The 26166-nt window shown below is 49.7% G+C and overlaps 10 protein-coding genes across 10 annotated transcripts; 4 read left to right on the top strand and 6 right to left on the bottom strand.

Moving 5' to 3' along the window:
• Nucleotides 1-38: 38 nt before the first annotated feature.
• Nucleotides 39-840, top strand: skpA (SCF ubiquitin ligase subunit skpA; the record flags this gene model as incomplete). The annotated part of the gene is made up of 5 exons (XM_041683436.1): nt 39-114; nt 205-290; nt 354-521; nt 591-760; nt 834-840. 5 exons carry the CDS (start codon nt 39-41, stop codon nt 838-840), a joined length of 507 nt encoding a protein of 168 aa, XP_041547697.1.
• A 1075-nt stretch (nt 841-1915) lies between these two features.
• On the bottom strand, nt 1916-2690 carry RPL39 (60S ribosomal eL39 domain-containing protein; the record flags this gene model as incomplete). Its single annotated transcript, XM_041683437.1, has 3 exons — nt 1916-1964; nt 2291-2391; nt 2550-2690. 3 exons carry the CDS (start codon nt 2688-2690, stop codon nt 1916-1918), a joined length of 291 nt encoding a protein of 96 aa, XP_041547698.1.
• A 1556-nt stretch (nt 2691-4246) lies between these two features.
• AKAW2_70815A (uncharacterized protein) lies at nt 4247-4546 on the bottom strand (the record flags this gene model as incomplete). Its single annotated transcript, XM_041683438.1, has 1 exon — nt 4247-4546. One exon carries the CDS (start codon nt 4544-4546, stop codon nt 4247-4249), a length of 300 nt encoding a protein of 99 aa, XP_041547699.1.
• A 1769-nt stretch (nt 4547-6315) lies between these two features.
• Nucleotides 6316-10497, top strand: mdr1 (ABC multidrug transporter Mdr1; the record flags this gene model as incomplete). Its single annotated transcript, XM_041683439.1, has 3 exons — nt 6316-6711; nt 6774-10084; nt 10140-10497. 3 exons carry the CDS (start codon nt 6316-6318, stop codon nt 10495-10497), a joined length of 4065 nt encoding a protein of 1354 aa, XP_041547700.1.
• Nucleotides 10498-11028: 531 nt separating this feature from the next.
• AKAW2_70817A (SWI5/SAE3 family protein) lies at nt 11029-11521 on the bottom strand (the record flags this gene model as incomplete). Its single annotated transcript, XM_041683440.1, has 3 exons — nt 11029-11188; nt 11296-11381; nt 11438-11521. 3 exons carry the CDS (start codon nt 11519-11521, stop codon nt 11029-11031), a joined length of 330 nt encoding a protein of 109 aa, XP_041547701.1.
• A 653-nt stretch (nt 11522-12174) lies between these two features.
• AKAW2_70818S (Ytp1 family protein) lies at nt 12175-13965 on the top strand (the record flags this gene model as incomplete). The annotated part of the gene is made up of 5 exons (XM_041683441.1): nt 12175-12300; nt 12363-12440; nt 12549-13391; nt 13448-13577; nt 13637-13965. The coding sequence occupies 5 exons, from the start codon at nt 12175-12177 to the stop codon at nt 13963-13965; spliced, it is 1506 nt and encodes a 501-aa protein (XP_041547702.1).
• A 548-nt stretch (nt 13966-14513) lies between these two features.
• On the bottom strand, nt 14514-15881 carry AKAW2_70819A (E1 ubiquitin-activating protein AOS1; the record flags this gene model as incomplete). Its single annotated transcript, XM_041683442.1, has 4 exons — nt 14514-15413; nt 15466-15637; nt 15704-15761; nt 15842-15881. The coding sequence occupies 4 exons, from the start codon at nt 15879-15881 to the stop codon at nt 14514-14516; spliced, it is 1170 nt and encodes a 389-aa protein (XP_041547703.1).
• Nucleotides 15882-16520: 639 nt separating this feature from the next.
• AKAW2_70820S (uncharacterized protein) lies at nt 16521-18577 on the top strand (the record flags this gene model as incomplete). Its single annotated transcript, XM_041683443.1, has 3 exons — nt 16521-16523; nt 16637-17535; nt 17593-18577. The coding sequence occupies 3 exons, from the start codon at nt 16521-16523 to the stop codon at nt 18575-18577; spliced, it is 1887 nt and encodes a 628-aa protein (XP_041547704.1).
• A 1366-nt stretch (nt 18578-19943) lies between these two features.
• AKAW2_70821A (RFX family transcription factor) lies at nt 19944-22845 on the bottom strand (the record flags this gene model as incomplete). Its single annotated transcript, XM_041683445.1, has 4 exons — nt 19944-21540; nt 21594-21911; nt 21969-22695; nt 22830-22845. The coding sequence occupies 4 exons, from the start codon at nt 22843-22845 to the stop codon at nt 19944-19946; spliced, it is 2658 nt and encodes an 885-aa protein (XP_041547705.1).
• A 972-nt stretch (nt 22846-23817) lies between these two features.
• Nucleotides 23818-25604, bottom strand: AKAW2_70822A (uncharacterized protein; the record flags this gene model as incomplete). The annotated part of the gene is made up of 5 exons (XM_041683446.1): nt 23818-24374; nt 24432-24878; nt 24928-24996; nt 25046-25286; nt 25344-25604. 5 exons carry the CDS (start codon nt 25602-25604, stop codon nt 23818-23820), a joined length of 1575 nt encoding a protein of 524 aa, XP_041547706.1.
• Nucleotides 25605-26166: the final 562 nt, after the last annotated feature.

The raw sequence follows: 26166 nt of genomic DNA on the forward strand, positions 1-26166 counted from the left end.
AATCTTTTAGACAACACTTCCTAATACACCTCAACAAAATGGCCGACACACCTGCTCCTTACTCCGGTCCCATGTTGACCTTCATCAGTGGCGACGGCGTGCACATTGAGTGTGGTAAGTGCACGTGGTTGTTCGAGCTCGGCAGACGCGCTTGGAGTCTGTGTTACGATTAAAGCAGATATGCTAACATTTGTGAAAATACAGAACGTGATGTTGCCGAGCGCTCCCTCCTCATCAAGAACATGCTGGAAGATTTGGGTGACGCCAACGAGGAGATTCCGATCCCTAATGTGAGTTGACTGTGAAAGTAAAAGAACCATTGGTGGCCATAGCTAACCACGACCGAAACATAGGTCAACGAAGCTGTTCTGAAGAAGGTCATCGAATGGTGCAGACACCACAAGAACGACCCCCCCAGCACTGGCGAGGAGGATGATTCCCGCCGCAAGACCACCGACATCGACGAGTGGGATCAGAAGTTTACCCAGGTTGACCAGGAGATGTTGTTCGAGATCATTCTGGTACGTGTTACGAACTACTCTCTAGTATCTAGGAAAGCCCACCTGCTAACTTGGCGCTCAACTCGACAGGCCGCAAACTACCTCGACATTAAGGGTCTTCTGGATGTCGGATGCAAGACTGTCGCAAACATGATCAAGGGCAAGTCTCCGGAAGAGATCCGCAAGACCTTCAACATCCAGAACGACTTCACCCCCGAGGAGGAGGATCAGATCCGCCGTGAGAACGAGTGGGCCGAGGAGTAAGTCTTTTACAGAAACCCAACACCCGCTATTTTACCATCTGAGCGTATGCTAACATTATACTCGCCATAGCCGCTAAATCTGCGTTAATTCATGACATCAGTATGCTGACTCCGACGGCTTGTTGATTGCAAGCAAGCCGAGGAAGATGAGCTATCATGATGTTTTAATTCGGGTCTCGTTGGGTCTCAGGTTGCAGTTCATGGAGTTACTAGTCTTTTACTTTTTCACTCAGTTCTCTCAACGCCAGCGGTTTGCTTTCTCAATCTCTCTTTTCCCTTTGGCCCTTGCCATTCGTTCGTTATGAGCAGGGGATAGATGTAGCTCTAAAGTAGTACATGGTTAAATAATGCTGTTAACGCCATTGCGCATATTTTTGCCATAATGTAACCTTGTTCCACATGCAGGGCAAGTAGAAACTGTAATTATCTTCTCCCGCTAGCAATAGCTCTAGTAGTTGTACTAGTCGTTGATATCCAGTAGGCAAGACGGGTTGCTACTACTGTAATCTCTATAGACATACAGCCTACAAGGGGAGGATCTAGACCCCGAATCCACGCAACGCGGAAAGACTACAACAACACAAACCATATCATATACAGACATAGGAAAAAGATCTTCGTTCAAAACTGCTCATTAACCCATCATGAATTTTCGATTTTTTGTCGTTCCTTTCAGCTCGTGTACACACATCTTGCAGAAGCACCACTGCACCACCACAAGACCAGTTGAGAAAACCCCTCCATCAAAAGAGAAGAAAAAAGCAAAAAGTAAGCATTATCCCTCCCTCCCCGCTTATGCACTCTTCCTTCTCCTCGCGCTTAATTAACTTGTCGTGTATTTAGAGCGGGAGAAAGAGCAAAGGAAAACAATAGAGATTTTGAGAATCAAACGGGGCATCTCAAAAAGCGGGTTTTGATTTCAGGCAACATAATCTATAATGATGCAAGTGGATTTTTTGTTTCTTTTTATTTTTTGTATCATCGCGAGCAGTAGCGGCACACAAGAGTTGTTGTTGTCATTGTTGGCAGCGGTATCACAGCAACTGAACGAAACATTTTCCCCCGGGAAAGTAGCAGCAGGTGGACAGAGACATTTCTCGGGGCGGAATCGAAAAAGTCGGTTGGTGTGGAAGGTTCCTCCAAAGGACGAATTTAGACTCCGAGACGGGACTTGCGCCAGTGCCTACGCTTGGCGTTGTATCTGGATTGGGAAGAGATATGTTAGTATTCGGTGTTTTTTTTTGGTTCATGGTAGGTTTGTGTGTGAGGATGTAGAATTTGGGATGTGCTGTGTCCTTTGATGTTGTTCCCAGCGGTCGACTAGTTGATTGGGGGTTTTGGTGTGATGGCGAATCATCTGGTGCTGCGTCTTGAATATTCCTTCTCTTTGTTTATTCGTTCGCTGATATCACTCCATTTTCCTTCTCATGTTCCCTGTATTTCTTCGCTGGGACTCATCGAGGACTTCGCGGGGTGTGTTGTATGGGTTGCGTGCAAATTGGGAACAGGTGACGGTTTCTTATTTACCTGATGGTGTTACCGGTCCTGAGACGAATCCACTGGGGGATAGGACGGTTCTGTCTCTGAGCTTTGGCAAGCTTCTGCTTGGTGCGGAAACTCTTGTGGCTCTATATTGAAAGAAGAGAGTTGATCGTTAGCCTGCTGTTCAACTTCATCATCCCGACCACTTTTCCTTATTCCGTGTAGCCGTATTCATATTTGTTTTATTTTCCAGCACAAAATGGAGTGGTTCACGGTCGTTCGAATGACAGGGAGGGCTGCTAACCGGCATCTTGAAGACTTGTCGCGACGGCGAGCTGAGTGTATGGACTGGCGATGATGAGGTTGTCGACCGTCTGTCAAGCCGTTCAGTAGTGGTAGTTTTTTTGTGCGGGCAGGGCTTAGCGTTTCGCTTCCGTGAGGTCATGTGATTTCTGCCTAAGGCGGAAGGTACCCCATCATTTTGGTTTCTTGGTGGTTCCAGTCGGGGAAGTTTGATTTGAACGGGGATAAGATGTTTGTGCTTTGCTTCTGATTCAAAAATATGATAGATCTAATGTGCTATGCTGAGCTGGCAAGTTCGCAACCTCTATAGTATTTGAGCAATACTTATCGTGGTATTGTCCCTGAGTGACTGAAACCCCAAACGGGAAGTTACAAGTCACGTGCTATATCGCCCAGTGGCTACAACATATTAAAAGCTTCAGTAAAGATCATTCTTGTGGCATCCTGAAGAATGATATTAGGTGTTTGCCGGTTGAGACGTGCTTTGGGAAATTATAAATACTCTTGAGGGCAATGGCGCGTGTGTTTGCCGCTCGAGTAACAATGCAACACCCCCGCCATTTGGACAGTCAGTAGACATGAAGAGCACAAAACCAGCCGTTTAGAGTCTTCAGGCTACCGGAGATGCGTCTCTGCATAGCTACACCTTCTGTACGGAGTACCCATATGATAATAATACATTATTGCATTGCAGACAGGCCGTTTGGATGGCGAGACAGCGCGGGACCATGGGAGTCCATTACATTAATGAGGTGTGGAAGTTGCGTCACGAGCTCAGTTCACGAGCCTGAACCATACTGTAGAAAACAAGATTTGACAACCGGGAGTATCATTGATGGGTCGGATGTCATACCGATATTCTCCGGTTATTGCAAGCCACAAACTTTGTAGATGGGATCCTATGTCTGAGCGATTCGACGCATCATAGACAACGGTTGACTTATTAATGAAGGCGCCTTGTTTGCTTGCTTACATCGGCATCGGCCGCCCATCCTCCCGTCGACCAGTCAATCAAGTGAGCTTATCAACATTATATACGAATGCCTGGGATTCGTTCGGAGAGCCCATGTTCCGGCCTAGCGTAGACGGTATCTACCGCACACTATAGCGTACATGGGCCCTGTATTTGAACTTGGCGGGGGTTAGCAAGTCCCGAGCCGCTTCAGGGATCCTAAAGGCTCGGAATGTTCAATGTACAGTTGAGCAGTTGCTGGGGTAGCTAGGTGTCAGGGCGTTACCACAAAGTAACTTTCTCTATTCGGGCCAGAACGAGCCTGTCAGGTTATTGATCAGATAGCAAACAGAGATAAGTAGTTTGACCGATATTGGGAATCCAACGTGATGTTCTAAATTACACTGTGGATTTAACATTCCAAACGATAAACCACAAGCGGTGAAAGACAACTGATAACTCCGTACAGAGTACAGCTGCAGGATTCAATAAAATCGTGTCGGGGACCCAAACAGGTCGATTCTCGTAAGCCGAACACGAAGCTAACTTAGACATAGTGGGAGATGAGTCAAAAGTAGACGTGGTAGCGAAGATACTATCAGCATGTAGCAGTGGATATGTCCATGGTAACGGGCTATTCAAGGATTACAGATGGACCAATGGAAGAAGGCACAAAGGATCAGGGCCGGTTAGTTTGTGGTATCGATATGCCTAATCTGGCATCGACTGCGATCGGTAAGAAGTATCTAGCGGGCGGCGGTGCTCGGAGACCCCGACTTGCCGACTTCTGTGCAGAACACAACAAAGATCCTTTCAACAACCTTTGTCTCAGGCACACACGAGCCAAACGAATACTGCTGATTAGGCTGCCATTTCAATGACATATACCCAAACTCGCAATCCTTTGCCCACATGGCCCTTTGTTCGGTGGAACCTGAAACATCACTAAAATGGACAACATCACAGGGATTGTACCATGAAGAAGAATACGTATCCAGTAGATGCCTGCTGTTGGCGAAAGTAAACAAAGGCATCTGGTGCGGCATGTTTTGATGTAGATCACATATTTATTGGAGTGTTGGAATGCACCAGGAAAAGGTACCCGCCCCTGAATTCCTTAATGTCAAGTGTCCATCCATTTTCAATGTGGATGGAGTAAAGTTCAAAAAATTGGGCCCTCTCAAGTCTCATATTCCACTAGCTTAACTGTCGAAGCATGAATGGCAGCCCCAGCCTGCGTAGTTGTAGCTCGAGGTTGCTACCTACAATGCTACCAGCCTACCACCATGAATTTATCTAACTCGTGCCCTAGCAGGTATAGATAGCCATACAAGGGACGGAGTAGACTACTTTGCCTTCACTTCGGTACCCAGAAAAGCCCAAGCGGGTCTTCGGTAAAATTAAGGCTAGTCTTCTCCGTACTCCCAGTTCGATTTTTTTTGCTTCCAGGCGGAGTTGTGTCGGACCCCCGCCAATTACTACTACTAGTAGTAAGTATTAAGACTAGAGCCCTTCAGCCATGCACAGCTGGCGTCGTATTCGTAATACGATTGGTAGGACTCTTGTCTCTTCCTTTAGCAGGAAAAATTGAGGAGGTTACGCGCTGTGGTTCTAGAACCAAATCCGAAGCATCATCATCATCATCCATTGAAGGTTCAGTTTTGGAGTGTGACTGTTGTGACTCATAAGTTTCTCACCTAAATAACTAAATCAGTTATTATAACTCCCGGTTTACCAAGGTACTTGCTATCCTGGGAGAATCGGTAGCCCATGCAATGAGGTAACGATTATTGTTGGTGTTCTTGAGAATCGAGCGAGGACCGGTTCATAGAGTGCTGATCGTAGGTAAGATCTTCGTAGTTTATGTACGAGATAGTATGTATGGGTGGACTTATCGTTTGTTATTATTGACCTGCAGTGTAACAGAGTACTGCAAATTGTACCCATTAGACGTCTGATAAGCTTCCTTCTGCAGAGACTTTGTGAGATTATTGTTGAGTATTGCAGCAGTCTTTCGTGAACTGCGACAACCAAACAACGACTTACTATCATCTAGTTACCAGAAGGAGATATTATTGAATAGGTTAATAGATACTGTAAATAGTAAATACCACCGTCTACCGCATCTGGACAAGCATTCGCATAAAATGTCGGGAATATCAGCAGGTGGAGGTCCGGTGACTAGTGGGGAAGATGCATAAAATGGCCCTCGGGAAGTCGGGGCTCCGACCGAGCAAATGGAACTAAACGCGACGGCCACTAAAAAAGTAATCCACCATTCAATCAAGCAAAAGAAGATTGGAAGGCAAAGATGGGGACTTGTCGCTGACGCAGATACCTTTTTTGTCTCTAGTTAAGTTGAAAGGCCAGCTTGGGTTCCAGAATCAAGTCTGATGCCTATTCTTCTTTAATTATGATTAATATTAGAGCCTCCTCCCCTTTTTTCCCACATTTTTAATTCCCATCTTGCCCTGGGTCCCTTTCAAACCAGTCTGACTTGCCCTCCACCACAAAGTTGTAGTTGATCATTCCATCCCTATCTGCCACGCGTGTGGAGGAATATCTCACAACAGGGCACCAGCCATCCTATCTCTCTTCTAACACCCCTCCCCCTCCCTGCTCCCTTCCCTGCGCGTACTTCCTCTCCCTCGCGTCTGTTATTTTGGGGGGAATCGGCCAGCTCCTGCTTCAAGCAACTTCAACTTTCCCCATCAGCTGTCCCACCTCATGGAGTAGAGCGATCTCTTGTCATCGTCTTTCACCCTCCTCCATATATACCAGAGAGTGAGGCTTTCGTTTCGACACCTCGAACGGAATGTCTCACCCAGAGAATGAGCACGTCTCGGCGGAGACATCCCCGAACGACGTTGAATTGACAGCCATGGACGGAGCAAGACCGTCCTCAGCAGAGCAGCGCAAGTCAAGCGGCCAGTCGTCAATCACCAGTACGACAATGGTTCCTGCAGGAGAAAAAGGCCCAGCGTCTCAGCCATCTACTGGCAACCAGCTAGCCCGAGCAGATGATTCGGATGCGCTGTATGCGCATCTTCCCGAGCACGAGAAACAGATCTTGAAGATGCAGTTGGATGCGGATGATGTGAATGTCTCCTTCTTTGGTCTGTTTCGCTATGCTTCCCGAATGGATCTTGCGATTATGTTCGTGAGCGCAATTTGTGCCATTGTCGCAGGCGCTGCGCTGCCTCTTTTTACAGTGAGTGCCTATCTATGACGCCAGTGATTAGCAATTGGGCTTATGGACTAACTTCGACCTAGATCCTCTTCGGTTCCCTGGCCTCAGCTTTCCGAGGCATAGCCTTGTATGAAATCTCGTACCACGACTTCTACCACCAGTTAACGAAAAATGTTCTCTATTTTGTTTATCTCGGCATTGCAGAGTTCGTCACCGTATACATCTCCACTGTCGGCTTCATCTACACTGGTGAACATGTCACCCAAAAGATTCGCGAACACTACCTTGAGTCGATCTTGAGACAAAACATGGGTTACTTCGATAAGCTGGGTGCCGGTGAAGTGACTACGCGCATTACGGCCGACACGAACCTCATCCAAGACGGTGTCTCGGAAAAGGTTGGACTGACATTGACTGCCATCGCCACGTTTGTCACTGCCTTTATTGTCGCTTATATCAAATATTGGAAGCTGGCCCTGATTTGCACTTCGACCATTGTGGCGTTGGTTCTGCTTATGGGAGGTGGATCTCGGTTCATTGTCAAGAACAGCAAGCAGGCTCTGCAGAGCGCCGGTGCCGGTGGTACTGTAGCGGAGGAAGTTATCAGCTCCATCCGCAATGCAACTGCTTTCGGAACTCAGGACAAGCTCGCAAAGCAATATGAAACTCACTTGGCCGAGGCTGAGAAGTGGGGCATTAAGACCCAAGTAACCCTTGGTTTCATGATTGGTGGCATGTTCGGTATTATGTTCTCCAACTATGGCCTTGGCTTCTGGATGGGTTCCCGCTTCCTCACAGACGGTGAGGTCAATGTTGGCCAGGTCCTGACTGTGTTGATGGCTATCCTGATCGGTTCGTTCAGTTTGGGTAACGTCAGCCCTAACGCTCAGGCATTCACCAACGCTGTCGCCGCCGCTGTCAAGATCTACGGTACAATTGACCGCCCCTCGCCCCTGGATCCTTATTCCGAAGAAGGTGAGAAGCTTGAGCATTTTGAGGGCAACATTGAGTTCCGTGACATCAAGCACATCTACCCTTCGCGACCAGAAGTCACTGTCATGGATGGTGTTTCTCTTAGCATGCCTGCCGGAAAGACGACTGCCTTGGTGGGCCCGTCTGGCTCTGGAAAGAGTACTGTTGTCGGACTCGTTGAGCGCTTCTATTTCCCCGTAGGGGGCTCTGTTCTGTTGGACGGCCATGATATCTCGACTCTCAACCTTCGTTGGTTGCGTCAGCAAATTTCGCTGGTCAGCCAAGAACCTGTTCTCTTCGGCACTACGATCTATCACAACATTCGTTATGGTCTCATTGGAACCAAATTCGAGCAAGAATCCGAGGAAAAGATCCGAGAGCTGATCGAGAATGCGGCTAGAATGGCCAATGCGCATGATTTCATCACGGCACTTCCCGAAGGATATGAGACCAACGTTGGTCAGCGCGGCTTTTTGCTTTCTGGTGGACAGAAGCAGCGTATCGCCATCGCGCGTGCTATCGTGAGCGACCCCAAGATTCTTCTCCTCGATGAAGCCACATCTGCGCTGGATACGAAATCCGAGGGCGTCGTACAAGCAGCACTGGACCGAGCTGCTGAAGGTCGAACCACTATCGTGATTGCCCACCGCCTGTCTACTATCAAGACGGCGCACAACATCGTTGTCATGGTTAATGGCAAGATTGTAGAGCAAGGAAACCACAACGAGCTTGTCAGCCGTAAGGGTACCTACCACAGTCTTGTTGAGGCCCAGCGTATCAACGAGGAAAAGGACGCGGAAGCCCTGGCTGCCGACGAGGATGTGGATGAGGAAGATTTCTCCAAACAGGAAATTGCGCGCATCAAGTCTGCCAGCAGTGGATCTGGCTCTCTCGATGATGAGGATGAGAAGTCCTTCGCCGGGAATGGACTGAACCGCAGTGGAACGCACAAGTCCATCTCCAGCGCCATTCTTTCTAAGCGGGAGCCCGAGGTGGCTCGGAAGTACTCCCTTTGGACGTTGGTCAAATTCATCGCCTCTTTCAATCGCCCTGAGCTTAAGTATATGCTGATTGGCTTGGTCTTCGCCGTCCTTTCCGGTGGTGGCCAGCCGACTCAGGCTGTGCTCTACGCCAAAGCTATCAGTACACTTTCGTTGCCTACTAGCGAGGCCGCCAAAATCCGTCACGATGGGGCTTTTTGGGCTCTGATGTTCTTCGTTGTCGGAATTGCTCAGTTTATCAATCTTTCCATCAATGGTGCCGCATTTGCCGTCTGCTCAGAGCGACTGATTCGCCGCGCCCGTAGCATGGCCTTCAGGTCGATTCTTCGCCAGGATATAACCTTCTTTGACCGAGAGGAAAATAGCACTGGTGCGCTCACATCATTCCTTTCGACGGAGACTAAGCATCTTTCTGGTGTCAGTGGCGCGACCTTGGGAACTATTCTCATGACCAGCACTACTCTCGGCGCAGCTATGATCATTTCTTTATCTATCGGATGGAAACTGGCTCTGGTTTGTATCTCTGTGGTCCCTGTCCTTCTGGGTTGTGGTTTCTACCGTTTCTACATGCTTGCAAGATTCCAACAACGATCCAAGACTGCCTATGAGGGTTCTGCAAGCTATGCTTGCGAAGCGACATCTGCTATTCGCACTGTCGCCTCCCTCACTCGGGAGCAGGATGTCTGGGCAATGTACCATTCTCAGCTGGAGGACCAGGGCCGGAAGAGTTTGATATCCGTGCTGAAGTCTTCTATCCTCTATGCATGCTCGCAAGCTCTTGTTTTCTTCTGTGTTGCACTCGGCTTCTGGTATGGAGGTACTCTCCTCGGCCATCACGAGTACTCAGTCTTTCGCTTCTTTGTCTGCTTCTCCGAAATCCTGTTCGGCGCCCAGTCCGCTGGTACTGTCTTCTCCTTCTCTCCTGACATGGGCAAGGCGAAGAACGCTGCAGCTGAGTTCCGGAGACTGTTTGACCGGAAGCCAGAGATTGACACATGGTCCGAAGAGGGCGAGCAGCTCGAATCTGTGGAAGGTGAGATTGAGTTCAAGAATGTGCACTTCCGGTACCCTACCCGGGCCGAGCAGCCTGTCCTGCGAGGCCTGAACCTGACCGTCAAGCCTGGACAATACATTGCCCTCGTCGGGCCCAGTGGATGTGGCAAGAGTACGACAATTGCGCTCCTCGAGCGCTTCTACGATGCCATTTCTGGCAAGGTTCTTATTGATGGAAAGGATATCACTCAGATCAATGTGAACTCATACCGCAGTTTCTTGTCGCTCGTCAGCCAGGAACCCACTCTGTACCAAGGCACCATCAAGGAGAACATTTTGTTGGGAGTCCGCGGTGAAGATGTGACGGAGGAGCAACTGGTGAAGGCTTGCAAGGATGCCAATATTTATGACTTTATCATGTCCCTGCCGTAAGTTCACCCCTTTGTTGTTCGGAAAGGATTTTGCAACTAACAACAATTTCAGTGAGGGTTTCAATACTGTTGTCGGTAGCAAAGGAGGCATGCTGTCCGGAGGTCAGAAGCAGCGTGTGGCGATCGCACGTGCCTTGATCCGGGATCCTCGAGTGCTTCTTCTGGATGAAGCCACCTCTGCTCTCGATTCCGAGTCCGAGAAGGTTGTCCAAGCTGCATTGGATGCTGCGGCTAAGGGCAGAACCACGATCGCCGTCGCACACCGTCTGAGTACGATCCAGAAGGCCGATATCATCTATGTTTTCGACCAGGGGAAGATTGTCGAAAGCGGAACCCACCAAGAGTTGATCCGGATCAAAGGCCGTTATTACGAGCTGGTTAATTTGCAGAGCCTGGACGGTGGCCACTAATATTTATTGCATCCTGTTTAGATCTCTACTGTCTGTTTGCTTTGCTTATACCCCCCCTTTATACTTGCGATTATCTCTCATCTCTATTTATTCTGTAATGTGTTATGATCTCTTCTCAAAAGCCATGTCTGGTGTTGGCTCTGGTGGTCACTCAGTTATTTTTGTTACTTCTTAAGCTGCATTCATCGGCTTGGAGTGGGCGGGCATTCTGCTTGCTTAGAATGGAAAATCTCACGACTGTACTTTAGTTTTGAGGGCCACTCTCATTTCTGTCATCAGCTAGAGTATATAAAAGTAGTGGCATTGCATGACAGCCTCAAGTTGTTTTGACCACATATTCAGATGGCTCCTGATGCTACTGATGTAGCAGTCTGTATGCATAAGAAGATTACCCCTCGCCATTCATAAACGCCGAACCAAAAACCCATGATCAAACCTGTTTACCCGTTGCTGAACTCCGCAAGAAGCGACAACTAGTACCCTGGACGCCTGCATCAATCGCTAACCCCATCAACCAACACCATAATGACTTCAGTCCCGATCATCCAACCCATACTCCCTCTGCACGTCCACCTGCCGTACACCACGAGCATCGGCAATCAAACCCATCAAACCCTGGGCGATATTTTTGATTTCATTGTACTCATGGAGAAGACGAATGTGTCGTTTAACCGTCGTGGATGGGTCATTTCTAGACTTTGGTGTCAATAAGTGAGAATGATACCATGTATGTGGGTGATTATTTGAATGGACTGGTTATGAAAGAAATTACGGATGTGAATGGATGGGTTTTCATACTTCAATTTGGCCTTGGTCTGCTCTATCTGCGATTCTGTTTCTGTGATTTGGGAGTGTAGACTTGCGATGGATGCGCGGAGGGTGGACTAGGCTTTTTCATTAGTTGGATGTTGCTACTTGTGGGGAGAGGAGATATAGTCACCAGCTTCTTGTCTTTTTGGGTCTGGATTTGCTCGTCACTGGCCGGGGTTGTAGTGGAGGATGTGGCTTGCTGGGGTGGTGGCATGATGGTATGCGCTAATCTTCTCCATAAGTTGAAACCGGGCTGTTATGTTAGAGGGAATAACCAACGTAACAGGATAGCCTTGGCAATGATTCAGAGAGCTACGTAGCTGCCTTGACTGCCTGGTGTGTGGGGAGAGAATAGCGTACTTTTTTTGTAGATATAAGTAGAGTGAGTACGTAGGCCTGGATGGGGCCCGTCTCTTCTATGCCGTCCGATCTGCAGTTTCACAGATAATTCGAATCCACTGTCAAGCGATGATGAAAATCTTTCACCACGGGTTTGGTATATTTTTGTTGATTATTTTAGAAGAATAGATTAGCAATGGCGATGAGCTGAGTGGTTTACTATCACCAACGAATTAGTACTGCTTTTATTGTAGTAGGTAAGTAAGTAGAGTAGTAGTAGTAGTAGTAGTAGTATACTAAGTAGTACTGACTGCCTGGTAATTGTGGCCATACAACGCTAGGCGACCAATCCGCTTCGCCCGATTTCGCGGCTCCCTTATTAAGGCCGAATAGGGAACCGAACTCCCGCCTCCGCCTCCATCAATAATCCTCATCCTCAATCGTCTGACTCTCTCTCTCTCCCTCTACCCCCCTCCCTCCCCTCTTCTTCTTCACTCTTTCTCTCCTCGCAAAAGGGTGAAGTTGATCATGGCGATTTTGAGTCGATTCGGGCCCCAAGGGTTGCTAGCAGTCCTACTGCTTGCTTCCCCGGCTCTGGCCCATGGGGGCCATGAAAGTGTCCCCGAGGGTGCCGCCATCTCCGAGGATCCGATTGTATGTTGTCGCACCTGTCTGCGGTCGCAGCGGTCTCAATCATATACTGACTCGTCGCCTAGGACACAACACTATGGATACACATGATTCTTATGGGTTTCGCCTTTGGCATTATTTTCCCCTTGGGCATGGTTCTTGGGGTAAGCTGGCCCCGTTACATCCTATCTCCGGCCTTCCGCGGTCGGGAATACCTAGTTGCATGATTACATATGAGGTTCATATCTGACATTTCCGCTTTACGATCGCAGATTGTACGCTCGCGCTGGCATGTCCCCCTCCAAATTGTCGGAACAATTATCGCTGTGCTCGCATACTTCCTCGGACATGCTCACAAAGGCCGCCAGTTCTCGAAGAACGTCCACGCATCCTTCGCGAACACACTGATGCTCATGATGGTGGTACAGATCGTCCTCGGTGTCTATCTCAAGCTGCACCTTTCCAAGGGAATTCATGGCCGGATCCGCAGGGCTATTGTGATTGCGCATGGAGTGGTCGGAAAGGCGATGCCTGTGGCGAGCTGGGTCCAGATGCTCTTTGGAGGAATCACCGCCATGGGATTCTGTCGGGATGATCATCTGGGACAGTGTCTAGCCCATTTCATCATGGGCAGCGCTTTCATCGCCTACGGTATTCTGTTGACCATCCTTCTCCTCGTTGGCCAGTACTGGCTGCGCCGCACTGGCCGCAGCCAGGAGTTCTTCGACTCGTTGATTATCGCTGCATGGGGATGTGTCAACACCTTCACGGAACATCGCTGGGGAGGTCCCTGGGTCCACAATGATCTGCAGCACACCACTATGGGTGTTGTCTGGTGGTGCGCCGGTCTGCTGGGTATCTGGATGAGCCGGAAGCGCAACGGCCGGCCCAAGCGGAACTTGATCCCAGCCATTGTTATTCTCCTCACTGGTTATGCTATGTCTGCCCACCCGCAGACTCTGATGATCAGCACCATGATTCACAGTATCTTCGGCTACACCTTGATGGCTGCTGGTTTCACCAGAATCGTCGAGATCTCCTTCGTGCTTCGGGACAAGGACAGTGTCAGCCCGGACGGATCCGACCCTAACAGCTTCCAATATCTCACGCCTTTCGTAAGTCTTCCACAGCCCTCTGGCTGAAGAGTATCGTTGTTTTAACATAAACGCAGCTTCTATACGCCTCGGGTTTCCTCTTCATGGGCGCCACCGAGGAGCAGATGCAACTTCTGAACGATGCAGGCATCACCCACGTATCCTATGTCCTCATCCTCTACAGCATCGCCTTCATCCTCTTCCTCTGTAAGACCACTTCCTTCCCCTCAGACCCAATGAACCACAGCTAAACGCACTCAACACAGTCGTCAACGTACTCCTCCACATCTACGCCGTCCACGCATGGCCCGAATCCGCACAACCGCCTTCGCACTCGCGCTCCTCCAGCGCCGCGGATGCCGGCGAGGGCTCCTCCCGCTACAGACCCACCGCCAACGGCCGCCTCATGAACGGCCACGCCCGCTCCCCCTCGGAAGCACAGCACCTGCACGACGCGGAGGAATTCGAACTCCAAGGCCTTATCTCCGACGAGGAGGATGACGCCAAGGACACCCACGCCATGGGTCCGAGGAAGACTGAAGACGAAGAGAACTCTCCTTTGGTTGCTAATGGGACGGCTGCTACGACGCATTAATCTTATTTCTCTTGTAGAGGGAGTGTGCATTGGGTGTTTCTTTCTTTTACATATTCTTCCTTTATTCTCTCTTCCAAAAAGATCGTTGAGATTTCGGATATATTAGTTCCTTTTTCCCTTTTTTCATTTTCTTCTTTTGATTCGTATTGTATACGGAGATCTCTGGTACTATGTAGTCTTCCAGCTCGCTGTAGCTATAGGGTTTGGCGTGAATTTTTCGATTGGGACTGGTTTGGGTATGTTCTGTGCGGAATTGAGTTCTAATCAGTGTAATATTCATCAATCTAATATTCATCAATCCCTAACACTAATGCGAGTGACCTATTTATGGAGAGAAATAAGAAAGAAATTCTGGATGGCTTGATTTTGAGTAGTTCCTCCGGAAGATATCGAAATCGTGCTATCAGATCTATCGTACACGTCGTAAGCGGATCCCCCCACCAAGCAGGGATGCCGATATGCAATAAAAGAAAAAAAGAGAAAGAAGAGAAGCAATATTCCTCATCGGGTAGGTCGCTGTCCATTCTCAACAACTGCCGTCTCACGTCTTAGCGGGAGGGCATTGAAAGTGCCGAGGCTGGCTCGCCATCCAACGGGATAGCTTGGACAACTGGAACCACGGGTGGAACGGCGCTCTCAACTTCCGGAGGGAAGAAAGGGTGTAAGGGGTAGATGGGAGCGGCGGAGCGTTCTCCGTCGAAGAGGAGCATGTTCTGGAGGGGGTGTTCTCGTGCGCTCAAGACGTTGATCACGTCCTGGGCAAGATAGCCGCCTACGCATGCGGCTACGGGGCTCAATTCACTTCCCAGGTTCTGGAGGAAGGTGCGCAGGAACCCGGCGTCCAGGGTGGTGATGTCGAGCTTGAGTTCCTGATGACAGTCGCGAGCGTGTTTGGTGAAAAGTTCCAGGTCTTGGTGGGAGAATGTGGGCAGGGCGCCGCCGGATGATTTCTGATATTCCCATAATGCGCGGAGACAGGTGAGGAGAGGTGTTACTTGTTTGCGCTTGCGTGCGATTCGGGTGAACTCCTCGGGAAGTGGCGAGGTGTTGGCGAGGATCAGCGGGGAATACACTTCGCGCTTGGTCACCATTTCGATGACCTTCTCGTTCTCTTTCTTTGTGGTGATGTTTAGGATACTGCGGGTCGGGGTTTCCTGCGTGGCGGATGGGACGTTGGACTTGGTCCGCTCAATCACGAAATCGTGCGAGATCAGATCGGCGAACACGAAGCCGTAGAATCCGTGCAGTCCGGCAGCATAGAAGCGACGGTTTGCGATGCGACAGGCCGCATTGATGGTGGTGTATGTAGCAAAGTCAAGCTCGGTTGCGATGGTGATATCGAATTGGGCGAAGAAGTCGGGCTGTTTGAGGTGGATGTCTTCTGTGTCAATGTGAAGCAGAACACGCGGGTTCATGGCGCGGACAGAGGGCGCTGCCGCTTGCGCGCGCTGCGTTGCGATCAGTATATGGATAAAGCTTGTTGGTAATGGAACAGCGCACATTTTGACCCAAATGTTCCTCGTTGATGAAAAATTGCGCGCCCAAGTCCTCTTCTGTCACCACCTCATGATCAACGATGGTCAAGGAGCCAATGCCTGCCAATACTAGATTCTTCGCAACTTCGTTCGCCAGCGCCTTGAAAGTGATGAGGAGGATGTTCGCGGATCGGAGTCTATAGAGAAGTTACCGTCAGCTTGATCGGGTTGGGTAAGCATTGTAGTTAGTTGGGAGAGCTCACTTTTCCTGGGCTTTAACTCCCCAGAGGCGGATCTGGCGATCATACAGAGCTATCTCGTCTATTGCGTTCCATGGACAAGTCAAACGTCGGTTTCCATTGGATAGTAGATTCTTATCGGAGATGAGATAATCTTCTTACCAGCGCTGATAGTCTGAGCTGAATCGGGCTGTGGCTCCATTGCGACTGTTCGCGAAAGCTTTCTTTTTGGTTTATGTCGGAGTGCCGGAGGAGAGTGAGGGGAAGAAGTATGGGACACAAGACGGCGAATGGAAAGTAGCGGATAAAGGCGGATCGGCCAGCAGTTGTGGGACTTGCATGTATCTTCGCCGTCGGCAACGGGGTCTTCTTGAAACCGGAACCCGGTGAACGAGTGATTGTATACGAAGAGAGTGAAAGAAGGGAAGCGGAGAGTAAAGTCGTAATAGGCAGGAGGAGAGCTTACCCCAGCATCATCACGTGCATGAGCCATTGAATGCTTTGGGGAAATCAACCAAATCAAATCAAATCACTTATCAAACCATCCCATTTCACCCCCTCATCAATCATCCTCCCAATTTCAACCATCTCGCCTCCTTCTTATCACCCTTTCATCGGCCTTCATTTCTTGTTTGAGGCCTTTCCCATGTCACCGCTGTGGCATTTTTGTGTCTCCCTCTCGTCTGCTTAGCTGCTTTTTCTTAATCGTGTCCCTCGTCATTGCCTCATAATCGCGGTATAGTTACTCGGCCTCCGCTCCCGCTTCCGCTCGCTCACTGCCTCTCCCTCCCGGTGCTCCGAGCCAACTTCCACTGGCCACGAAACAACTCACTCTCACAGGATGGTACGTTTGTGAATCTAGCCTTCCCTCTACTACCAATAGAAACCTTACACGGCCTAAGCATCCACATGCCACCCCGCTTTGCTGCAGCTATTGACTAGCATGTACCACTGTAGTCGGGAAATTACGACTATCCTCCTGCCTCTCGCCGTCCTTCTCGTGGAGCTCGAACCAATGAGCGACAACAACAGCAGCAGCAGCAGCAGCAGCAGCAGCCTCCGCTAAATCGTTTACAGCATCTCCGGGAGCTCTTAACATCGGAGCGTAACCGCGGTGACCTCGCCTTCGCCCGTGCTGTGGAGACCTTAAACCAAGAGATGGACGATTACCGCTCTTCTCGCTTCTGGGACCGTTCTAGCTTTGAGCAAGCCAGGGCAGCTCTCGACCAGCATATGCAACAGCTCCAGGAACGAACGAGACAAAGCCGTGCCAATACGGGCAGCTCAGGGCCACCGGTGCGTCCGCGTCCAGGAGTACCAAGACTGCAGCCTTTGAGTGCTCCAGTGGCGAACCCAGACGAAAGCGCTTCCGATCCCTCACGTTCTGATAGCAGAACTCCAAGGCCCCGAGCTGGTAGGGGTAGCGACCGACCTAATCGTCTGAGGCGGCCCAGAGATTCCAATACTTCCTCTCTCCTAGATACGCCGGTCCCTCACTTAGACTCTCCCACCGCCATGCCTCAACAGGTAGAAGATGAACACCAGTTGGACCGTGCAAGGACGAAACGTCGAAAGCTTGACACAGATGATAATAGAGAAGGATTACAGGGCTTCCGCTACGGTCAATATGGCCAGGTGGTGCCTGGGGCACTCAGGATGGAGTTGACTAGCTGCGATGGGGGAAGATATGAGCCGCATGGCGAGAGCTCATGGCCAGAGAACATACTTGGCAATGACGCTTCCGTATACTGTACGAAATCTGATCGCTGCAATCTTGTTCTGAAGCACCAGGGGGAGTCTCCGTTCTGCCTGAAGAAGATTGTAATCAAAGCGCCAAAATCATGCTACAACTCCCCGTACGTTTCAGTTGGGCTAGACGCTCTATCTCAGACTATCACTGACAATTTCAAAAGGGTCCGGGAAGGCATGGTTTTCGTATCAATGTCATGTGATGAAGTCCTAGCCCGTACAGCTGCTTTCGAAGTGCAATGGGAATCAACTCGGCCCTTCGCGCGGCATTTACCCGGCGGAATGCAACCATCCCAGGAGTATCTAAATGCATATCGACCTCCGCTGCAAAGCTTAGGTCGGGGCCCAGTTATTGACCCCTCCTCGGATTCAGAATCAGATAGTACTGATGACCCCGGCGCTGTAGAACCTAGTGCTAGCAATGTGCCAGACCCCACGTCTGAATTTCGAGTCACAACCGAGTACAGTGCGCAGTCCGACGTACGTCATGATCGTCTTGACCATATGGACGACGACGACCTGATTTCCCTTACGGATACCGATAGCATGCCCCTAGGGCGGATGGACGAGGACAACACAATATGCTCGGACAGTGAGATGAGCTTAAGCGACGATGATTCAAATGTCAGCACATTTACACGACGCCAGCGAGAGCTATCACGACGAATTCGAGCTATGCGTCGCCGCTATGTCGCAGAGCGAGAGGGCCAACCAAGGCGACGACCATACCTAGCCATGCCAACACCAGGTCTGCGCCCTGAAGGCACACTTGGCTCAGAGTCTCCTCAACTAATGAAACCACATGCTCGCTTTTCCATTGAGCGCAATAAAAGCATGGTCAGCATTAAATTCGATCCACCTCCGTATGTTGCTTCCCACTATACTTCTCTCAATAAGTATACATCAGTCTCTAACCAATTGATACAGCTCAGGACGATATATCCTCGTCAAACTATGGAGTCCTCACAGCGGCAAAAACATAGACATCCAAAGCATCATCGCCTACGGCTATGCCGGGACCAGATTCTTCCCTGCTTTGAGTTTCAGGTAAACCAAACCAGTGGGATTTCTCTTTTTTTCTCTTCCCCTTCTTCCTCCCTTCTTCTGAATCAAATCATACCAGAATGTTATCTGGGTCTGCTACTGTAGAATTCACTTGCCTACAATAATACAGCCAACCAGCACAACTAGACCAATGCACTTTGCGAAAGCTCGGCACGGAACTGCACGGAATGAACAATGCCTGGTGTTTATGGAGTATGGCGTCCATCGACTATCATTCCATGATTTGTTTCTTACCTTTTTCTTTTCTCTTTCCGAATGCTCAAACCCGGGCTGCTGACATGAACTTACCATCCCCGGGATTAATGGTAATTGTTGATGCCTTCTCTCATCGCCTCACATCACATGCTGAATTACTTCATGACCCATGAAACCCATTGCATGTCTTCATCTGACCATTCCCAAATGACAAATGGACATCATGATTATTCATTAGGTAGTAATTCATTCCATCGAAATGGAATGCCTAGAATGTACTTACTAGCTATCTTACTATCATATCTTCGAACATATTTCAGAAATTGTGAATTTGTAAAATAAATGGCTATTTATCACTCAATACATCAATCGTCAAAGGCCATGAACAGAAAAAACACAGGAAGGAGGTCAAGATCACTCAATCCAGCAGAAGTAAAATACAAGCAAAGTCATCATCCAACGAAACCCAGACTAGCATTGCGCCCTTTTCCGCGTTGAGTAAATCACAGTAAGAAGGAAGGAAAGTGAGAGATCAGCTCTTGTATACTGAGCCGTCATGTGAAATGAGTGACAAGGGTGGGAAAGTGTGATTAGGCATGAAAGACCCTGTCTGGGGTAGATCAGAGTGTCATGATTTGAGAGAAACCAGGCCCAAGATGCTATTAACGCATGGAACAAATATGCACGTATGTCGAGTCCCATAGCAGAAGGACGACCGGGTAGGCCAGCCAAAAGCAGGTAGGTATTTAGCAAGTTGGGGGTTTCCATAGACGTTGGTTGTCGTTATTAGCTGTCCCTGGGATGAACCAGGCCAGAACAAAAAAACGAGGGAAAGGTATTAAAATGAGCGTAGGAAAAGGAGGCGCCAGGAAGAATGGCATCCCGACGACAATAACCTGAGAATCGTCGGCAGACCGAAACATATGTACAAAGACGGGCCTCGGTCATCTGCAGCCACAGCGTGAAGTGAAACAAAATATGAAAAATTAGCAGGATCAACCCGCTATTAGATTTGTACGATCGTCAACCTGCACAGACAGCATTGCTGCAGGTCAACGTATCTCGAATCGATGCTGTCATTTCTCGTCTCTCGTGCAAAGATCGTCGAACGCCGAGCTTTCCTCTGAAATAGACGTAAATAGTGATCAAGCCAAATAGTACTCCGGAAAAAAAGAATCCAACTCCGCCCATAAGCAAAGAAAACGGGTTTTTTTTCTTTCCAAGAACGAAATTCAAATGGATATGTGAAGGTAAATTATATGACGACGACATCTCCCTCAGCATCCGCTGGGTCAGAGACCATCATATCACCATATTTACCAACAGTCATGAGCATCGAATCATCGTCAAGGTCAATGGCGCTATCATCATTGTTGGGAGCCTGGAAACCAGTCATGCTATCGGAAACACCGCTAGGCTTCTCGGTTTCCAATGTATTCTGGTTCGATTCGGCTTCCATCTGCGAGCGATGCATTGGTGTCTGTGTTTGCGTAAGACTCTCCGCTGATGTTGGACTGGCGGCCGACCTTGTCCTCGAATGAGCGGCGTGTTGGGACTCATTCTTGTCCGGCACTGGGCAGTTAGACGGTTTCATGAGGAAGCTGGTTGGCCCCTGCTGGTTGGAGCTCAGGGTTGCGTAGTGCAAGGTGCTTGGGGTGTAACGCATAAATCCTCCTTTTTCGGCCTGCCATAGCATCATTTCATGGAAGAAAACCTTGGTCATCCACCAGGCGCTGAAACTCTGGGCACCACCTAGAGTCAACCGTCGTAGTATGCAATCCCATAAAGCATCGACTTTCTCGATGATACACTGCGTACTGTGATGGGGGAATACGGAAGGTAGGTTGAGGATGAATGATATCCACTTGTCTGGAAAGTTGTAGTCATCTCCCGCAGCCGACTCCACGGGGTACTTGTGTGCCTGGATGTCTTCATCGGTATCTGGCCGGGTGTAGAACGGGAGGGCAGCAGAAGGATTCATGTCCGCAACAGGAGTAAGCAAAGCCCGAACATCATGCTTCAATACCAGTGCTGTTGCAAGTTCGGAACAGCGTGGGACATTCGCCTTCACGATCATCTCCTGGGGATCCACCAAGGTTTTGAAGTCGAACCACATCTGATTTCTGTTGTCGGGATGGCACAACCAAGCCGCAGCCGCGTTTGCAGATTGATTCACATCGAGCATGTGCTTCAGAAGGTTGCAGAAGATATGAGCCGGAATTAATCTTGCCTCCGATACATGCAGTGGCTGAGACTTGAATGTATCGGCAATATGGGCTGTAAGTTTCTGAGAGATCGAGCTGAAAGCATCCAACACGAGCTTGGGAACGACCTGCGTAGTAAGTGGCGCAACGAAAGCGATCATTTTCTGGTACATTATCCAGTCACATTCCTTGATCCACGGAGCAAGATTCGGGTGGGTTAGGAGTTTCTGGACTGGTACGGTCAAAGTTCCATGGAAGGCGGAGAAATATCGTAGCATGTTTCTTTCCTTGCAGTATCTGAAACTGTCGATGACGGAGATGCAGTGTGAACGGTAGAGAGCCGCAAGAGCCGCAGCAATCTTCGAATCCGTATTGGCTGGCAGATAGTCACTGATATCAGGAAGCTGCAGAGATTCGTTGTCCATTGGGGGAGAGTCGGAAGACGGTAGGTGAAGCATTTGGTGTATCAACTTTCCTGATGTGCTTGCCATATTGTCAAGTCTGATGGATGAACCAGTGTGAGACTCAGATGAAGATTGGCAGTCACATCCCGAAGTAGATGGGGTTGCAGTGAACTTTGGTGCAAAAGATGTCGTAGGCGAAGGGAATACAGCAGTATCTGCAGGAGGCTGTGGCGCAACACTAACACTGTGATCTATGTAAGTACTTGAATCCGTGAATGAGTCCATCACGTGACGCACCTCTTCTGCATCATGTCATCGACTTTGCTTTCAGTGACATTTGCTGCGCTGTTCGTGTTCGATGGCAACTGTGGATTGAGGGGTGGTGGCTTCTGCTGCTTCTCCTCAATGACAGTGAGGTCCACATAGTGATACTTCGATTCGCCCCGCACACCAAGTCTTCTAGTCTGCACATTTGGGAAGATAATGCGCACAAGCTTGCCGAAGGAAGCAGGGTTTAGAACTGATACTCGTTCTGTTCCACACTTCTCTGCATAGCAGCAGTACACGCGATCGCGGCGCACTGAGCCGCTGCTCTTGCGGCAGTTCTCCTTCAGCCTAGACTGTTTGTGAGCGAACATTCCTATACATGGAACTGCAATAAACAAGCCTTACCAAATCATCGCAAACACTTGTTTGACTTTCTCTGCCTTGCCTCCAGCGCCTTCATGCTTCAAGACCTCGGCTGCCATTTGCTTCAGCGAATACCCTTCATATTGGCGGAGCAGTTTGCGCAATTCGTTATCGTTGGCTAGCGACGAGCTGGACCCCTTCTTCTTCTTCGCGCCAGCCTCGGAGATATCATTTTCTTCCAGTACATGCTCAGGCACATGGTTCTCAATTCCACTGTCATACATAGCTGTGTATTGGGGCATCGGCACGCCCGCCAATCCATGGCTTGATAGACCAGAGGGGATGGAGTGATGTGACATATGGTGACTATGCATTGCATGGCTGGGAAATTCCTCTGCCCTGGGCATGACAGCATGGTGAGCATCCTGCATGGTCGGGTCGAGGGACGCTCCGTTCACCGGGTGCGACAACTGTTGGCCAAATCGCATGATGATATCCTCCGGGTTACCGCCGAAAACATTGTGACCAGCAGTGGGTTGGGTGGGCAGGAACTGGGAAAAGCCATCGGCAAGCTGTTGGTCCTGGGTCTGCTGGGTCGTGTTGGAGTGGATGCTAGCCGTCGAGCCTCTGGACCGCGGGCGACGACTGTTTCGGGACACTACGGTTTCGGAGCGTGATCTCATGAGATCAGCCGTCCCGGGGCGACTGTGAGTTGCTACTATCTGGGTTGCTTGGGAAGCAGCACTCGATGATTGGGAGGCCGCTCGGGCTGCGGTTCCTGCAAGTTAGCCGGCAGTCCAAGGTACAGCAGATGGAGAGGGAAGGCAATCAAGGTCTCCAGGTGCGGGAGAAGGTCAGATGGAAGCAGACACGTCGCCTGCAGGAAGGAAGGCAGCTTCTTACCCATCTCAGGAGGCATCTCTTTCTCTTTTAGGATCTGCTACGCTGTGCAGTGTCTGTCTGGGTTTCCTTGTTGCTGGGTGAGAGACGATCGGTAACCACGGGCAATAGCGTGTGTTTTGATCCTTCACGGAGCCACCCTCGACCGCACGAGGTCCACACCGCAAGAAGGACAGCAAGAACGTGAACCAACGGAGCTAGAAGTTGATGAGTTGTCGTCAAGGCATCAAGAGGGGTTGTCGAGCTGAAACAGGCTGGCTATGGAAGGCTCATAGCGACAGTGTCCAGAAGGTCGAAGTGTGGTGTTCGAAGGAGGATAAACAGAGAAATTGGTTCCTCAAGCAACGACCGGGCGCTTGTTTGGGTCACGCATCACGTGGTGCTTACCTAACTGACATTCCTCGTCACAAACAAACAAGTAACTAACAAGTATGTACTCCCGACCTCCTCGTGTTCCCCCAAATAGATAGGTATAGGTACCCTTATAAGAACTACCTACTGGCTCTTAAACTAGGGGTAGTTACTCTAGCATTCTTATTTCCATAATAGCCATTGTTATACCCTTTTGCGGCGATATGTTCTGCTTGACCGACCTGTGTTCACAACTATGACGACCCATCGTCGGTCACTTCAGCCGCATTTAGATTATCTAAGCTGAGCCCCGTGACTTCATCGGCCACGTCTAGTCTAGTCTCCAACACTAAGCAACAGACTTCCACTTTATACTTCCATCTCCACTTGAATCATACTATTTCGACCACAATGTCAATCCTTTCTCCTCCACCCATATGTGCATCTACAATACTATGACAGAACAACAGCGAGATAAAGATGGAAATGATCAATTCTTCTATAAATCTAACTGGTATCGCTTGCAAAACAGTGGTATCTCCAAATGCCGCTAAAAGAAAACCCGAATCAAGAATGTGTGGAGAAGAATCAAACATCTACTTCACCAATCCCACTACCCCATTTTTAACCCTTTTCCTCCCTAATTTCCGTTGGCTTTGGCCTTGAGTCTCCTTTCACGGGCATGTCGCCAGCCAGGGCCCCATCGATCTTCGACATACAGCAACGGAGTCATCACGAGGGTAATGCCGGCAAGCAAGAGGAAAGTATAATCCGGATTCAAGGCGTCAAGGATAGGCTGCACGACAGCCACACCGCCAGCTCCAAGCAGGCACCGCATCAGATTGTTCACTGCTGTCGCACTGGCGCTAGCACCTGGGTAAAGATCAATGACCAGAGCGCTGTTGATAGTGAAAAGCCCTGTTGAGCAGAACGCAATGAAGTACTGCAGAATGATAGGAACCGCCAGATGTGTGCGCAGAGACACACCGTACAGAGCAACGGTCACGATGAAGATGGCAATCACCCACCAGGTATTGCGCATCCGGGCAACCTCAATGGGGAAGTCGGGGTGTGATTTCAGATTGACACGTGTGCCTGCCGGGTAGCCGTGTTTCTCGCAATATTCGCGTTCGGTAAGGCGGTGGTTGTAATCCATGAGATAGCCGACCAGATAAGAGCCAGACATGCATCCGAAGCCTGTCGATGCATGAGCGATCATTCAAACCAAGTGTCAGAGAGGATCATGTTACTTACCATTGCCCAGGAAAGTAAGTCCAATATCCAGGGATGACAGGCCGTACACTTCGCTGAAGAGGTCGGTGGTACTGGATGTCACCATACTCCACACTGTGTACACGATACTTCCAAAGAACAGAGTGATGAAAACGTCCTTTTCGACGAGGAATGTCAAAGGAGCGAAAACCGATTTCCAGCTGCTTTGCTTCTTCTTCGCTTCAGGTTGCGCTCCCTCAACAACCCCCTTCTGGCCGGTGATCGAGTAGATGAAGGGTTTATGGATGCCATTGAGCTTTACAGTTCCATTTCCAGCAATTGGCCTCAATGTCTCCGGGAGGAGCACCAGAATGGACAGGAGACTCACGCCCCCGGCAATTATGAGGAACCAAAAGATAGATCGATAACCGAGATACTGGGTGAAGATGCCGCCGAAAACCGGCCCGATTCCTTGTCCAAGCATGCGAACTTGATTCTGTCAGCTTAGCCATCCGGCAAGCAAAGGGGGTATTCTTACCTCCACCGAAGATACCCACCAAGCTACCTCTTTCTTCCGAGTTTGTGATGTCACCAATCACTCCGGCTCCTAATCATGGTTAGCCAGATGCTATGATAGGCTGTGAGGTCACCCTTACCGATTGAGATGGTGGCCGCGCTACCAGCAGCCTGCAAGGCTCGGAAGGCCATGAGCTCACCATAGTTCTTCGATTCGGCAAGAGCGATATTGGCTACGAGGTAAACGACGAATGTTCCAATAAAGACAGGCCGTCTACCCGTGGCGTCTGACATGGAACCCCAGAAGCTAGGGGCGAGGCCTTGGACGATCATGTACACGGTGATGGTGAGAGTTGCGAGCGACATGCTGATGTTGAGGGACTATCATGATACAGTCAATATGCCGGGTTCAGGAAGGCATGGAACCGAGGTACTCACTTTTGAGACATCATCCAGGGCAGGGAAGTAAATGTTCGACGAAAGCGGGGAAAATATGGCGGCGAGGGAGACGATGCAAACCATTTGCAGCTTGCGAGACCGTGTGAAGATATGATGCGGTGGCTTCTCGGACGACTGAGCCTCGAGGGTCGAGGGCTCCGGAGAGAGAGATCCCTTGTCGGAGTCATTGTCTCTAGGGGTGACCTGTGGTACAGGGACCTTTTCAAGGTCTGATCTTGATGAAGATGTGGTTGAAGACATGATTGTTGATATGACTCGGGGCCAGCCTCGAAGCACGTTGGCAATCTGTGAACCACCTTGGGGAGGAATATCAAAGCTGAGATTGCAAGCCCGGAAGTGCGAGGCCAATGCACTTTATGTTCCGGAGTTTTGAAATTGATCTGGCACTGGGCCAAAACATCTTCGAAAACTCGATAAAAAAGCAGATGCAGGATTGCTCCACTGCGGAGCATCTTGGACAGACGGGGGGGCTATCCATCATCCATGACCTTCCTAAAGAGGGTAAATGTGGGTGGCAAGAGCCGGTGTTATCGCCAAGGTATGAACGGAGACGTGGGTTTAGGAGTATCTCTTCGGCCGGTCTTACTTGGCGACCAGTAGTCTAGGTCACATCCGAGAGAGTCCAAGCCGTCGGGCAGCCGACGAAGAATCAGAAACAAAAAAAAAATTGAAAAGGGCGAAAGGGCGGAGCTACCAAGATCTGCATACATGACGTGGGCCCGGCGTGGTGATGAAATTCCAGAACGAGCATGCTTTCCAGGCCATCCTGGACTACGACTAGCGCCTGCACCTCGAGAGCTGA

The sequence above is a fragment of the Aspergillus luchuensis genome, chromosome 7, assembly GCF_016861625.1.
Source record: "Aspergillus luchuensis IFO 4308 DNA, chromosome 7, nearly complete sequence".
Classification (NCBI taxonomy): domain Eukaryota; kingdom Fungi; phylum Ascomycota; class Eurotiomycetes; order Eurotiales; family Aspergillaceae; genus Aspergillus; species Aspergillus luchuensis.